Source organism: Peromyscus eremicus, chromosome 2 (assembly GCF_949786415.1).
Source record: "Peromyscus eremicus chromosome 2, PerEre_H2_v1, whole genome shotgun sequence".
Lineage (NCBI taxonomy): Eukaryota > Metazoa > Chordata > Mammalia > Rodentia > Cricetidae > Peromyscus > Peromyscus eremicus.
In genome coordinates this window covers 15169410-15182483 of record NC_081417.1, presented here as the reverse complement: position 1 = coordinate 15182483, position 13074 = coordinate 15169410, and the positions used below count along the sequence as shown (strand labels likewise).

Genomic DNA, 13074 nt, shown 5'->3' with positions numbered 1-13074 from the left:
CCTAGACAGGTAGGCTCCACCCACAAGGAGAGCAAAGTTGCCAGTCTCGCAAACCTAGCACACTCAAACACACAAGAAACACCAGCCTGCTCAATGGCTCAGCTCCAAGAAGGCAACAGACCAAAGTCCCAAACCCAGGGAAGAGACGACAAACTCAGAAACCGCTAACACTCTTACAGTGTTGTTCCCATACAAACTTAGAGCTGTCAGGAGAGACAGTCTTCTCCAATGTTGGAAGATCAAGAGGACAACTAAGCCTGGGGCTCAGCTTCACTGGCCAGCTTCCCCAGTTACCCTTGGCTTCCTAGAAAGGGAGACTCGGAGGTAAGCTGAACTTGGTGTTGCCTACTCATTGTGGGGTGTCTGACTGTGGACATAAATGATCAAGACCTTTAGCAAATTGGATGAGGTTTTATCTCTTTACAGTGAGTTGTTTAGCAGTCAAATAAGGTAACTGAAGGGAAATCTTGCAAGGGAGACCCTCCTGGAAATGTACATAGGATGCTGTTGTGCAGTGACGTAGTGCTGAGGGTAACTGCCATTAAAACAGTGGTGCTGATGCAGTTATAAAAGTCCCGCCTTGAAGGACTCGAGACACTGTTTATTCCAAAACACTGTGCCTGTGCGACTCTCAGGCACTTCCATCTCTATGCTGCACTAGACGTGGACAAGGGGCTGCAGAATAGAGCTGCCTGACGCTCCAGGCTCGAAAGGTTCCCAGAAGCATTACGGAAGACAGGCTGACAGCATCTGACAGCTCTCATTTCTTACCCACTATTTCATTCTCCTGGACTTCGAATACAGTCATTTTAGATGGACATGTCGGTGGGTTGTCATTAATGTCGATAACTTTCACATGAATGTCCACTGGGCGTGCAAGTGGTCTTCCATTCTCATCCTTGGCAGTTGCAAAGAAAACATGCTGCAATATCAAGATCAGTGTTAAGACTCCTTCACCATCCACCTTAATAGGTAGAGAAATAACTGTTTCCCTTACCGTCTCTGGCCTTAGTGTCAATGTGCTTAGTACTGAGAAATGGAGGAGGGGAATAAAATGAGTTGGGCTTGTGGGAAAGCTATCAAATTATCATGTCTTCGAGAACACATAAACTTCTAGGATCTAGAACACAGGCTTTTCAATGCACAGTTAATTTCGTCCTCAACTGTAAGCAGACATAGGATCTGTCACAGGCGATCGCCTGTGAAACTTTCCATTTTACTTACTGAGTCCTTTTCCTCTCGGTCCAAGGGCTGAGTGACATAAATATTTCCTTCCTGGTCAATTGAGAATGGGAACTGTGGCAGCTTCTCCTTGTTGACTAAGGAATAGTGAGCACCTGGGTCATTCCACTGCACCTGTGTGGCCAAAGTGAATGCTGAGAAAGACGTGATTGGACAAAGAGCCTGAGAAGCAACTCGTTCTTGCTTCTCACTTCACAATTTCTCACAACTCTGCATGCCAGTGATTCCTTAGGACAACTGAGTTACTTTTTTTTTTTTAAATTTTCAACCTAAACTAATTTTAAAAGTAAGCAGACAAGGGAATTTTTCCTTCCCTAAAGCAATCCTTGCAAACACATGGAAGAGCCTGTGGGTTGTTTTCTTCCAGAACTTTGGATGTAACATCCGTTTATGAAGCAAAGTGTACTTCATAGCTGAAATACTCTAAGACTAAACCATGATGTATGATGTGCTTCTAGAACTCACAATTAAGATGAATTAAGATCAATAGAAGATGATTTAGACCAGTGGTCCTCAACCTTCCTAATTCTGTGACCCTTCAATACAGTTCCTCATGTCGTGGTGACCCCCTGGCCATAAAGTTATTTTCATTGCTACCTCAAAACTGTAATTTTGCTACTGTTATGAAGTGTAATGTAAATATCTGGTAAGCATAATATCTGATACTTGACCCCTGTGAAAGTCATTCAACCCCAAAAGGGGTCTCGACCCACAGGTTGAGAACCACTACCTTAGACTTTTCTTCATTCATTCTGTAGAGACATGTGGTGCATACATGAGGTGCCCACCCTCAAATATTTAAGTCTGGAAGATTTAAGAGCTAAAAATAATTGCCAATCCCTAGAGTTATTTTACAAACAACAACAAAAAGTACTCTGTAGTAAGACCTGATATGTCAATAGAGCCTGCTTCTCTGATATTGCTACTAACAACATGTACTGAGGGTTTACCACGTGTCACATAACCCGCTATAAAGCAGCCATATTTCACACTGCTTGATGTGAACAATAAAACACCACAGCATCTCCTGCTAAAGTGAGTGTGAGTGAAGTCTCCTCTGACTCTGTGTGTGTGTGTGTGTGTGTGTGTGTGTGTGTGTGTGTGTGTGTGCAAGCTTTCTGCTGGTGATGATAAACAATGGAGATGTAGGGCCTTAGTTACTTAATTTGCTTTCTATTTACATGATGCAAAATGTATCCAGTAGAACAATGACTGAAGACAATGAGGATAGGTCTCTACACCACAAGGTACAGATCTTAGTTAGCTGTAGACGTCACGTGACACTACCTGGGTGATTTTGATGGGATGAGGATCAGTTGAGTTTTCTGTAATCTCCACAGGCTCTGGCGCTTTCCAGATGTTCTCCCTCACAGTAATATCCACAGATGTGGTGTCACTGAAGGAATTCTCACTCTGGCCCCCCATGTCCTTCACTGAGACCACCAGATTGTAGGAGGGATTCTTAACTGGATCCAGTTCCTGGGATCCTAAAGTGAGTAGGGGAGGAGAAGAAGAAAGGGAATGTCTCCAAAGGTGACAGCCCTTCCTCGGACTGAGATTCATGAAGAACTGGCCTTGACTTACCTTCTTGGGTAAGCGATATTGCCCCAGTTTTATTGTTGATCTGAAAGTACATAACATTGTTGATTGTGGGAAGCTGGATGACAATTTGGTAAAAAAGCTGGCCATTGGGAGTAGCTGGATCATCCAGGTCTGTAGCATTGACGTACATGAAAGGCTTTCCTGGTAACAAAGCATACACAGAAAAGGAGAATTAAAGCTTAAGCCATCTATATCCATGTTTGCCTCCTGAGACGCAGAGATGAAATGTGAAAGTGCCAAGTTCCTAAATGGAGAAATGAATCTTTATTTTGCTCCATCTCCCTGCAATAGGGTTTCTTCAAAATATGATCCGGGAGCCTATGAGAGTCCCTGGGCATATTTCAAGAAGTTTATGATGTTAGAAATCACATGTGAGAAGGATCCATTTAAGACCAAGATAATTTGATGGGTTTTAATGTAAAAAATAGTACAAAATACACCATTAACGACTGCTACTTATCTGTAAGAAACATCCACTTTTCAAGTTTTGATATTATATCAAAGAATTCCACAATATCTGAAATCACTATTAAAATATTCTTTTCCTAAACTACAGATTTGTGTGAGGCTAATTTTTGTCACATACTACTTCAACCAAAATAGCAACTGACAGCAGCAAGAATGTAGAAATAGACTATTAACCCAATTGTTTTTTTATCCCTTCAGACATTGAAGAAATTTGCTAAGATTAAAACAATGTCATTTTTCCCACTATGACAAAATTATTTTTGTCTTGAAAAATACACTTTTCATTAAACTCTCTGTGTTCTTTTAAATTATTTAATAAACTGTTTTAATTTCTAAGACTATATGCTGGTAGATGTTAACCAGTGCTGCACTGGACTCACCTTGTGAGGGCACAATTCTGAAGTTTTGGAAATTTTTGAGTCGATTATTTTTAAATTTTTTTATAAACTTGATTATAAAAAATGTTGAAAATAAAAGCACCATGCACTAAAACTAACCAGACCCAAGGTCTATAAAACTCACTTATCAACAGCACTGGGAATTTGAAATAGGCCATTGTAGAGTATTTGTATCATGAAACCTTGCAAATGCCACGAATTATTCTCCTTCTCACTCACCCCAGGAGAAGCAGCTATTGAACACCAACTAGGATACTACTAGGTAAAATTCACAGGTTTAAAAATTTGTGTAAGTTCCCCCCAACTTGTAAGTTAACACAGAAGTCCTGAGCCCCCAAATTTTGAAAATCACTTCTCTAGAAGATTTGATTCATAAAAAGAAAAGATGTTACTGTCTGGAAGATTCTGATGTAGCAAAGTCTGCATAAGTGAGTCTTGGTATACCTCCCAGGGACAGGGGACAGGGACAGTACAGCTCTCCTGAATGGTGACTGAAGACAGGGAAAGGAAAGGGTCAAGTAACACAAATGGCCTCTTGAGATGAGTGGATGGAAATATCAAGAGAAGGGTTGGGCCACAGCTAGGGACAGCCATGGGAAAAGGAACCATAGAGGCTCTAAGCTTTCCACTAGCTATGGGGGAGCAAGCTCGTCTTTCCAGACAATTCCTGAGTATTCTAGAGCTGTATGGTACTTGAAAGTTCACTAAAAGAAGCATAGTTTTGCCTCTCACGGTACATTTGGCATACTCTCAAGACTCTTTTAAAGATTTACTTTGTTTTTGATTATGTAGGGAGGACGAGTATGTGCACACAAATGTAGGTGCCCACAGAGGCCAGAAGGCACTGGGTCCCCTGGAGCTAATTACAGGTGATTGTGAGCCACCCAGCATGCGTACTCGGAACTCAACTCAGGTTCTCTGAAGAGCAGCAAGGGCTCTTACTGAGCCATCTCTCCAGCCCTCCTACAGACATTTTTATTGCCACAGCTTAGAGTGGGGAGTGTTTCCAGCATCCTACAGTACACAAGATGCACCAGGGCCAGGGATGGGGACTCTGGTCCAGAGCAATAGGTAATATCCAACAACATTCAGATCACTATGAAATTTACACAAGAAAGTAAGTTCTTAAGGAGTGAGTGTGACAACTGTCAGCCACACAACCCCACTCTTCTATCATACACCCTGTCGTTAGTCACAGACATATTCAGGCTCCTGCCTATTACCTGAGCGAGAGTTCTGCCTCACTGAGCCTTCATATCTTGACTGGAGAAACATGGGTCGATTGTCATTGATGTCCTTGACTTCTATGGTGATGGGGACTGGGCCCTCTACTATACTTCCGTGAGAATCCAGTGCTGCAAGCTATTGTTGAAGAAAAGAAAACTGCCTTAGTGTCCTGGACTTCAGATCATATGCCCAAAAGTCACTTAAAGGAACTTAAAACTCAAAAGATCAATAGCGTGGTGACTGCAGAAGAACCCACAAAAGCCCAAATTGTGTGCTGCTAAAATGGGGGTCCAGTTAGTTAATCTAGCCTGATGATGATGGCCACAGCTTTCCCATCATGAAGGCTACTGGACCCAGGGCACACCCTGCTATAGATGATGCTATGCCATGACTCTTCAGAGCTGGCACAGTGGTCAGTCTACAGAGCCCATGGCAGAAAGTGACAGACAAGTGCCCGCTTGCTCTTTTTCAGTTAGCTCTCTGCCTTTCTAGCTATTCAGACACCCACTGGGAAGCTATGGGGAAAAGAAAAGGGAAGGGCATTTCCAGTAAGCCTCTAACTGTCTGTTCCTTCTGCATTCTGGGGCCCCAGTGGCTCTGCCCAGCATTGATGCTGCCCGCATTGTGGGTGTGCAGTCCACACAACAGCCACAGGCCAAGCACCAGAGGCTTATTGCTGGGGTTCAGCCCCAGCACCTGAATGAGTACAGCCATCTGAGGACTTTGGCCGTGTAAATTGGATTACTCTGGTCAAAAAGCCACACCACTCTGCAGTTGGTTTTAGAGGGGAGTGTCAGGGGAGGGGGGAAGGAAGGGAGGGAGGGAGGGAGGGAGGGAGGGAGGGAGGTCATATGAGGATTGTACTGTGTGCACTAACTTCAGGAGGTGCTAGGGGACTCCAGGAACAAGGGTGCTGCAGAGGCTGGAGTTCCACCCCACTGGCCTCGGCTCACCTGGAGATGATGAACTGCCCTTGCTTCTCTGTCCAGGGCTCTGGTGTAATACAGAAGTCCATCCCCTTCTATCATGAAGATACCATCTGTCTCCCCGGTTAGTTCAAAAGTCACAGCTGGACTGTTGGCCTTAAACTGAGAAAAAGCAAACAGATTAGGCTCTGAGGAAACGCAGGTGGTAGAATCTGCAGAAAGTCGCCAATTTCAGTTTTTTATTTATATAAACGCTGAGTAAGAAACCTTGAGCCCTTTACCGTGGTGTATGCTAAAAGCTTGTTTGTGCATTCTTTATGGAGTGTTCAGAACACGTTTCTCCCAATAAATTATTGCAATATTCAACATGCGGAGGGAAGGTTGCGATGCTGGAAACTGTATCTGAGGCTGAAGATACTTTTCACTGACTGTCTGAGAGCTATGATGTTACCAGCATCTAAGAAACATTAGAAATTCTAGCTTTGTTGCTGGAACAGAAAGATGCCACTCAGTCCTTTACAATTTGTGACGAGGATGAAGATGCCAGTTAATGTCAAGAAAAACAGCCTGTAAGTGCCTGCAATGGACAGACTCCTGAGGGTGTCTCATGGTGACATTTAGGATGTGGAAAAACTAATCAGCCACTGTTCCTGAGGTAGTCGGAGCTCCTTTTAGGACAACAGCAAAAAAAAAGGAATTTTACATAAAACTAAGAATATATAAAAGTTGTTCAACTTCATTAATAATTTTAAATATATCTCACAGATGTTAGGTTATAAAGACATACATATATTATTGATGGGGTATAATTTATATGACCTCTCTGGAAATAACTTGAAGCATAAAGTAGTCTTTGATAGTAAACAATGTTATACAAAATTTGTCTTGGAATTTTTAAACATGAATTACATGCTTAGGTATAAGGGGAACTATTTCCTGTACTAGCAAAGTTGAAAACTCAGATATCTACAGATCTGTGAATTCTTAAAGCAAAAGGTTCATTATGAAGGACAAGGGACAGTAGAGTTACTGTGTAAATAACGAAAGTGCTGAAGAATAAAGGCTGGCTGTAGTTGTCACAGGGCCAAAAGTGTGCATGTCAGCAAACAAGACAATACATTTAAAATATACAAGAACGACAGGTGTGCGAACGAAGTGAGAACAGCATGGATAAGCGGGGTTTACAAATTTTCTTCTTGATATTACGTGGTTTATTAAAACCTAGACCTGTCAGTGTATTTTAAAACGAGTCTGATGTCAGTGGGAAAGATGGAGTGAGACTGATGTTCCTCTGTAAGAGCAATGAGATGTTGGTAGAAAGTTGTCAACATCAACCTATCGACTTTGTCAGAACATCGGGAATTAACCAGAACCGACTAGATGTCAGCAGCACCAGACTGTGCTGTTTGACTTCCGTATCCCAGTGACCTTCCTGACATCAGAAGTAGTCATGGGAACCAACGACCTCACCAGTGCAGTGTGACAGAGGACAGAGGGGACAGTGTGACAGAGGACAGAGGGGACAGTGTGACAGAGGACAGAGGACAATGTGACAGAGGACAGTGTGACAGAGGACAGAGGGGACAGTGTGACAGAGGACAGTGTGACAGAGGACAGAGGGAACAGTGTGACAGAGGACAGAGGGGACAGTGTGACAGAGGACAGAGGGGACAGTGTGACAGAGGACAGAGGGGACAGTGTGACAGAGGACAGAGGGGACAGTGTGACAGAGGACAGAGGGGACAGTGTGACAGAGGACAGAGGGGACAGTGTGACAGAGGACAGAGGACAATGTGACAGAGGACAGAGGACAGTGTGACAGAGGACAGAGGGGACAGTGTGACAGAGGACAGTGTGACAGAGGACAGAGGGGACAGAGTGACAGAGGACAGTGTGACAGAGGGACAGTGTAACAGAGGACAGAGGGGACAGAGTGACAGAGGACAGTGTGACAGAGGACAGAGGGGACAGTGTGACAGAGGACAGAGGGGACAGTGTGACAGAGGACAGTGTGGCAGAGGACAGAGGGGACAGAGTGACAGAGGACAGTGTGACAGAGGACAGTGTGACAGAGGACAGAGGACAGAGGGGACAGTGTGACAGAGGGACAGTGTGACAGAGGACAGAGGGGACAGAGTGACAGAGGACAGTGTGACAGAGGACAGAGGGGACAGTGTGACAGAGGACAGAGGGGACAGTGTGACAGAGGACAGTGTGACAGAGGACAGAGGGGACAGAGTGACAGAGGACAGTGTGACAGAGGACAGTGTGACAGAGGACAGAGGGGACAGTGTGACAGAGGACAGTGTGACAGAGGACAGTGTGACACAGGACAGAGGACAGAGGGACAGTGTGACAGAGGACAGTGTGACAGAGGACAGAGGGGACAGAGTGACAGAGGACAGTGTGACAGAGGACAGTGTGACAGAGGACAGTGTGACAGAGGACAGAGGGGACAGTGTGACAGAGGACAGAGGGGACAGTGTGACACAGGACAGAGGGGACAGTGTGACACAGGACAGAGGGGACAGTGTGACACAGGACAGAGGACAGAGGACAGAGGGACAGTGTGACAGAGGACAGAGGGGACAGTGTGACAGAGGACAGAGGGGACAATGTGACAGAGGACAGAGGGGACAGTGTGACAGAGGACAGAGGGGACAGTGTGACACAGGACAGAGGACAGAGGGACAGTGTGACAGAGGACAGAGGGGACAGTATGACAGAGGACAGTGTGACAGAGGACAGAGGACAGAGGGGACAGTGTGACAGAGGACAGAGGGGACAGTGTGACACAGGACAGAGGACAGAGGACAGAGGGACAGTGTGACAGAGGACAGAGGGGACAGTGTGACACAGGACAGAGGACAGAGGACAGAGGGGACAGTGTGACACAGGACAGAGGACAGAGGACAGAGGGACAGTGTGACAGAGGACAGTGTGACAGAGGACGGAAGGGGACAGGCTCCCCCAAAGCCACTCCCAGGGAACCATCCCTATCTAGCCTCCGGTGTCTTATTTAATCGGAGTCGGGGCTCCCTCACTAGAACATCCCCTCGCCATTTACTGAAAAGACTCATCAGCAATCCGTGGGCACAGTAATTCACACTTGCAATCTCAGCACTCAGGAGGCTGAGGCAGGAGGATTGCTGCAAGTTTTAGGCCAGCTTGGGATATACAGTGAGCACTTGCCAACCCAGGGCTACATAGCAAGGCCCCTGCCCTGAATAAATAAATATCCCTCAAAGGCTTAGGGGACATCCCTGAAGAGAGGCAAACACAAAATGTAAGTGCTGAGGGAAAAAAGGAAAATGCTGTCTCTAGACATGGCGTGGTGTTAGTCACATGAACTGAGTTAAAATTCTATCGTGGGTGGGGGAAGGGCTACTAGAGCCCATCCCTAGTTTAGGAAATATTGGCAGCTGATCACTGCTGTGGGGAGGGAATTACTAATCTTAGGAGAGGACTGGCCCCTCATAACTCGCCTATGCCCTAGTGGGGGACCTCATACTATGCACACATATAAGGGCATTACTAATGGGATTCAGGGATTAAAAACAACATTAATAAAAATAAACACTTAAAAAGAGGACATGGGATTGTTTGGGAAATATGTTGGGAAACTCCTGGGATTGAACTAGGGATTGGGGGATAGATATGATTAAGATACATTGCTTACAAGATACATTGTACATGTAAAAAATCAAAGAATAAATAAAAATAGTTTAAAAGTAAATAATCTTAAGAACTGTCAGCAATGGCTTCTTTGAAGCTGAGGAAGGAACTATAGCTGAAGCAGATGAGAAACTGATCAAACATTTAAAGGCAAAACTGGGGAATGAGTTGTCCACAGAATGAGCTGTCCTTACCTCTTGGTAGCAGAGATGCCAGCATGGCCAGAAAAGGCCTGAGAAGGCCCTAACCTCTCTCCTCTGGCTGACTTTGAGGCTCTGCACAAGCAGGAAGTGAAGGGAAAGGCAGAGCTGTGAACTGCCAGCCACACTACTGAAGGTGTGCTCCAACGTGCTCAAAGTGTCTGTTGGTAAAGGCTGAGACTTACTGGTCCAGTGCACCTAAAATAATCTCCGTCTAGTCATTAGCTGGGCACCAAGCTGAGCAGGAACTTCAGTGGCCAAGTATGACAATGAATACTGACTTTGCAGACATAGCTCACAAAAGCCACTAAAGAAGTAGCAGCAGCAATATGCTCTGGGAAAGGAAGAGGAAGGATGTCTAGATTGCCACATTATATATTTAAAATGTCTAGTCTTCAACAAATGACTGTGTGACATACAACTAAAAAACTATTGTACGTTGTGAATATAAAACTGTTCCTGGAGAAGCCCTGATGTTGAACTTACTAAAGATCTTAAATGGTCTATTTTAAATAGATCCAGAGCCAAGGTAAGCCATCTCTAGAGGACTAGGGAAAGTATGAAAACAACATCTTACCAAATAAAGAATACAGACACAGAGAGTTCATTTAAAAAAAAAATTAGGAATTCTGGAATTGAAAGTATATTAGCCGATATAAAAATTTGAAGGAGATTGAAAAAATATTTGACCTAGTAGAAAAAGCAGAGAACTCAAAAATGGATTATCTACCTTAAAATACAAAAGAAAACAAGAGTGTCAACAAAAATAAATGCCTGGAAAGGCCAGAGGGCACCATCGAGCAAATGCACACGTGTGCTGTAAGAGTCCCACGAGGGGAAGGAGAGTCAAAGGAGACACAGACTGTTTGAAGACACATACCTAAAACATTCACAGACACATCTAAGCAGCCCAGTGAACTCTGGAAGGATGAACTCAAAGCCATGTGGTCCTAGATGCACCACAATCAAATATGTGAAAGACAAAGGAGCTTGAAAGCAGCAGGAAGGACTCTAGTGAATTGAGAGCTCATGACCCACAAGAACTTCTCAATGAAACAAAGGGAATTCTCCATAAGGTCAAAGGCAGTGAAATAACACATCCCAAGTGCTGCAGTGTGGGGGCCCAGAGAGGCTTTCTAGTAAGACCTTACTCAAGGTCAGGGAATCTGAGCTTGCTTTACCCAGCAGGGCTTTATAATGGGATGATTTGGCCAGGGGTGTGGTTATCAGGTGTTTTGAAGGGTCTACACTTGGCTGAACGCTGTGCTTTGATCTTGAAAGGGGAACGTCTTTTGCTTCTGCCTTTGGCAGTGTATAAAAAGCCCATTAGAATAAATCTCGAGGTGACTAGGTATTGATCCAGGACCCACTCAAAACTATCCTGTGTCTCTGTCTTTCTCTCCATCTGTGTCTATATTTCTATCTAATACTTCCTCATTCCTTTCTCCTCCCCCCAAGAACCCTTCGACAGGTCGGAGCTGGACTCCTACACTACAGGAAGATGGATGAGTAAGGCTTCTACTCCAATAAAACAATTCTGCAGAATGAGGGTAAAGTTAAGCTACGAAATCAGACAAAGTAGAGCTTAAGACATTTGTTGTTCTAGATAAAAAATGAGAGCTAGGCAGGATGACTCATATGTATAATCTCAGCACGTACAAAGCTAAGGCAAAAATGATTGCCATGAACTTGCTAACCTGGGCTACATAGTGAGTTAAGGATAGCCTGAGCTACAGAATGAGATCCTGTTCAAAAGGAAAGACAAGATACCAGGAAACTATAGCTATTATAAACATTTATGTACCTGATGACGGTCCCTGAAATGCATTGAAGACTGAGTTGACAGAAAGATTAAGGGTAATTACACTGTCATCATTGACAATTTCAAGACTTCACTTTCAATAATGTATAGAACAAACAGGGACTCAACAAGGAAAGAGCCTGGAATAACACCGCAGACAAACTTGAAGCTAACTGACACCAACAGAGTATTCCATCCAACAAAAACAAATTATATAGAGTGTTCTCCAGGATAAACCCTATGCCAGGTGACAAAGTCTTGAAAAATGTTAAAGGATACAAGTCACACAAAAAAATATTTTCACTTACACAATGGGATGAAATTAGAAATTAATAATAAGGAGAATTAGGGGATTTGCAAATAGGTGAAGTAACAATATGCTCTTATAACCCACAGGCTAAAGATTAAATCTAAGTGGAAACGGACCTAGCCTAGATGTCCATTTCACGGCCATTATAAATAGAACAGCATAAACATGGATGCACAAGTCTCTCTGGTGGGACAGAGTCCTTCGGACGTATTTCCAGGAGCGGCATAACTGGATGACAGGGTAACTCTATTTAGTTAGGAACAGTGTTGGCCACTCCCATGCCTAAAGTTCAGGAACACGTGGAAGATGGCGTGGAAAGATTGTAAGATTGTAAGATAGTAAGATCAGAGAGTTTACTGTGTGATTGTGTCTTCTAATGATGTCAACGTACTGAATAGATTTTATTTAGAATATATGTGTGTGTGTGTGTGTGTGTATATATATATATATATATATGCATACATATATGTATGCAATAACAGTTAGTGGAAAAAGAAGCCATGAAGGAGAGTGGGGAGGGGCATGTGAGAGGGTTTGGAGGAGGAAAGGGAAGATAGAAATGATGCAGTTATATTATAATCTCAAAAAAAGTCAGAGAATTCATGCAAATGGTTAAATTGCACAAAAAGACGATTATTAGGAATCTGGTTCTGTAAGAGACTAAAAATAAGGCATAATTGACTTTGGAATGAATTGAAATTATTTAAAAAGTGCCTGTTAAATAGTTTCATACTTTGAATTATTTGAAGATAAATTTAAGTGTATAATGTAGTGACTAACAATAATACCCAGTGAGGGTTATCAAACTGAACTTCAAAGGAGAGATAAGTGATGTATCTGTGGACTTCGATCGTTTATAGGTACTCTTTTTACGTTAGAATAAACTTTATTTAACAATGAAAAAAACAAGGATAGTGTTTGCAAAACTTGTGCTGGAGTGACCAGATACTCAAATGCTAAAGGAGGAAGTTGGACCCCAGCCTCACCTTCAACCTCACAGTCTGCACCAAAACAAACTGAAAACACACAAACCTTAAATGTAGGAAGTAAAACTCTAGAGCTCTGAGAAAACCACACAGAATGCCTTTGCCTTGAAGGAGGCCGTGGTTTCTGAGATGTCTCAGCAAAAGCATGAACAGAAGAAAAAATCAATTAGACCAATTAAAACCACAGACTTAAGTTAAAGGGCACTATCTCGAAAACGAAAGCAGAGCCTACAGAATGT

At 43.5% G+C, this 13074-nt stretch overlaps 1 protein-coding gene across 1 annotated transcript in view; it reads right to left on the bottom strand.

The window, feature by feature from the left end:
* Cdh17 (cadherin 17) overlaps window positions 1-13074 on the bottom strand; it is a 55779-nt gene that overhangs the window by 37727 nt on the left and 4978 nt on the right. The window contains 6 exon segments of the mRNA XM_059255651.1: window positions 772-922; window positions 1225-1356; window positions 2530-2729; window positions 2827-2985; window positions 4934-5072; window positions 5891-6025. Of these exon segments, the coding sequence (XP_059111634.1) occupies window positions 772-922; window positions 1225-1356; window positions 2530-2729; window positions 2827-2985; window positions 4934-5072; window positions 5891-6025 (916 nt within the window).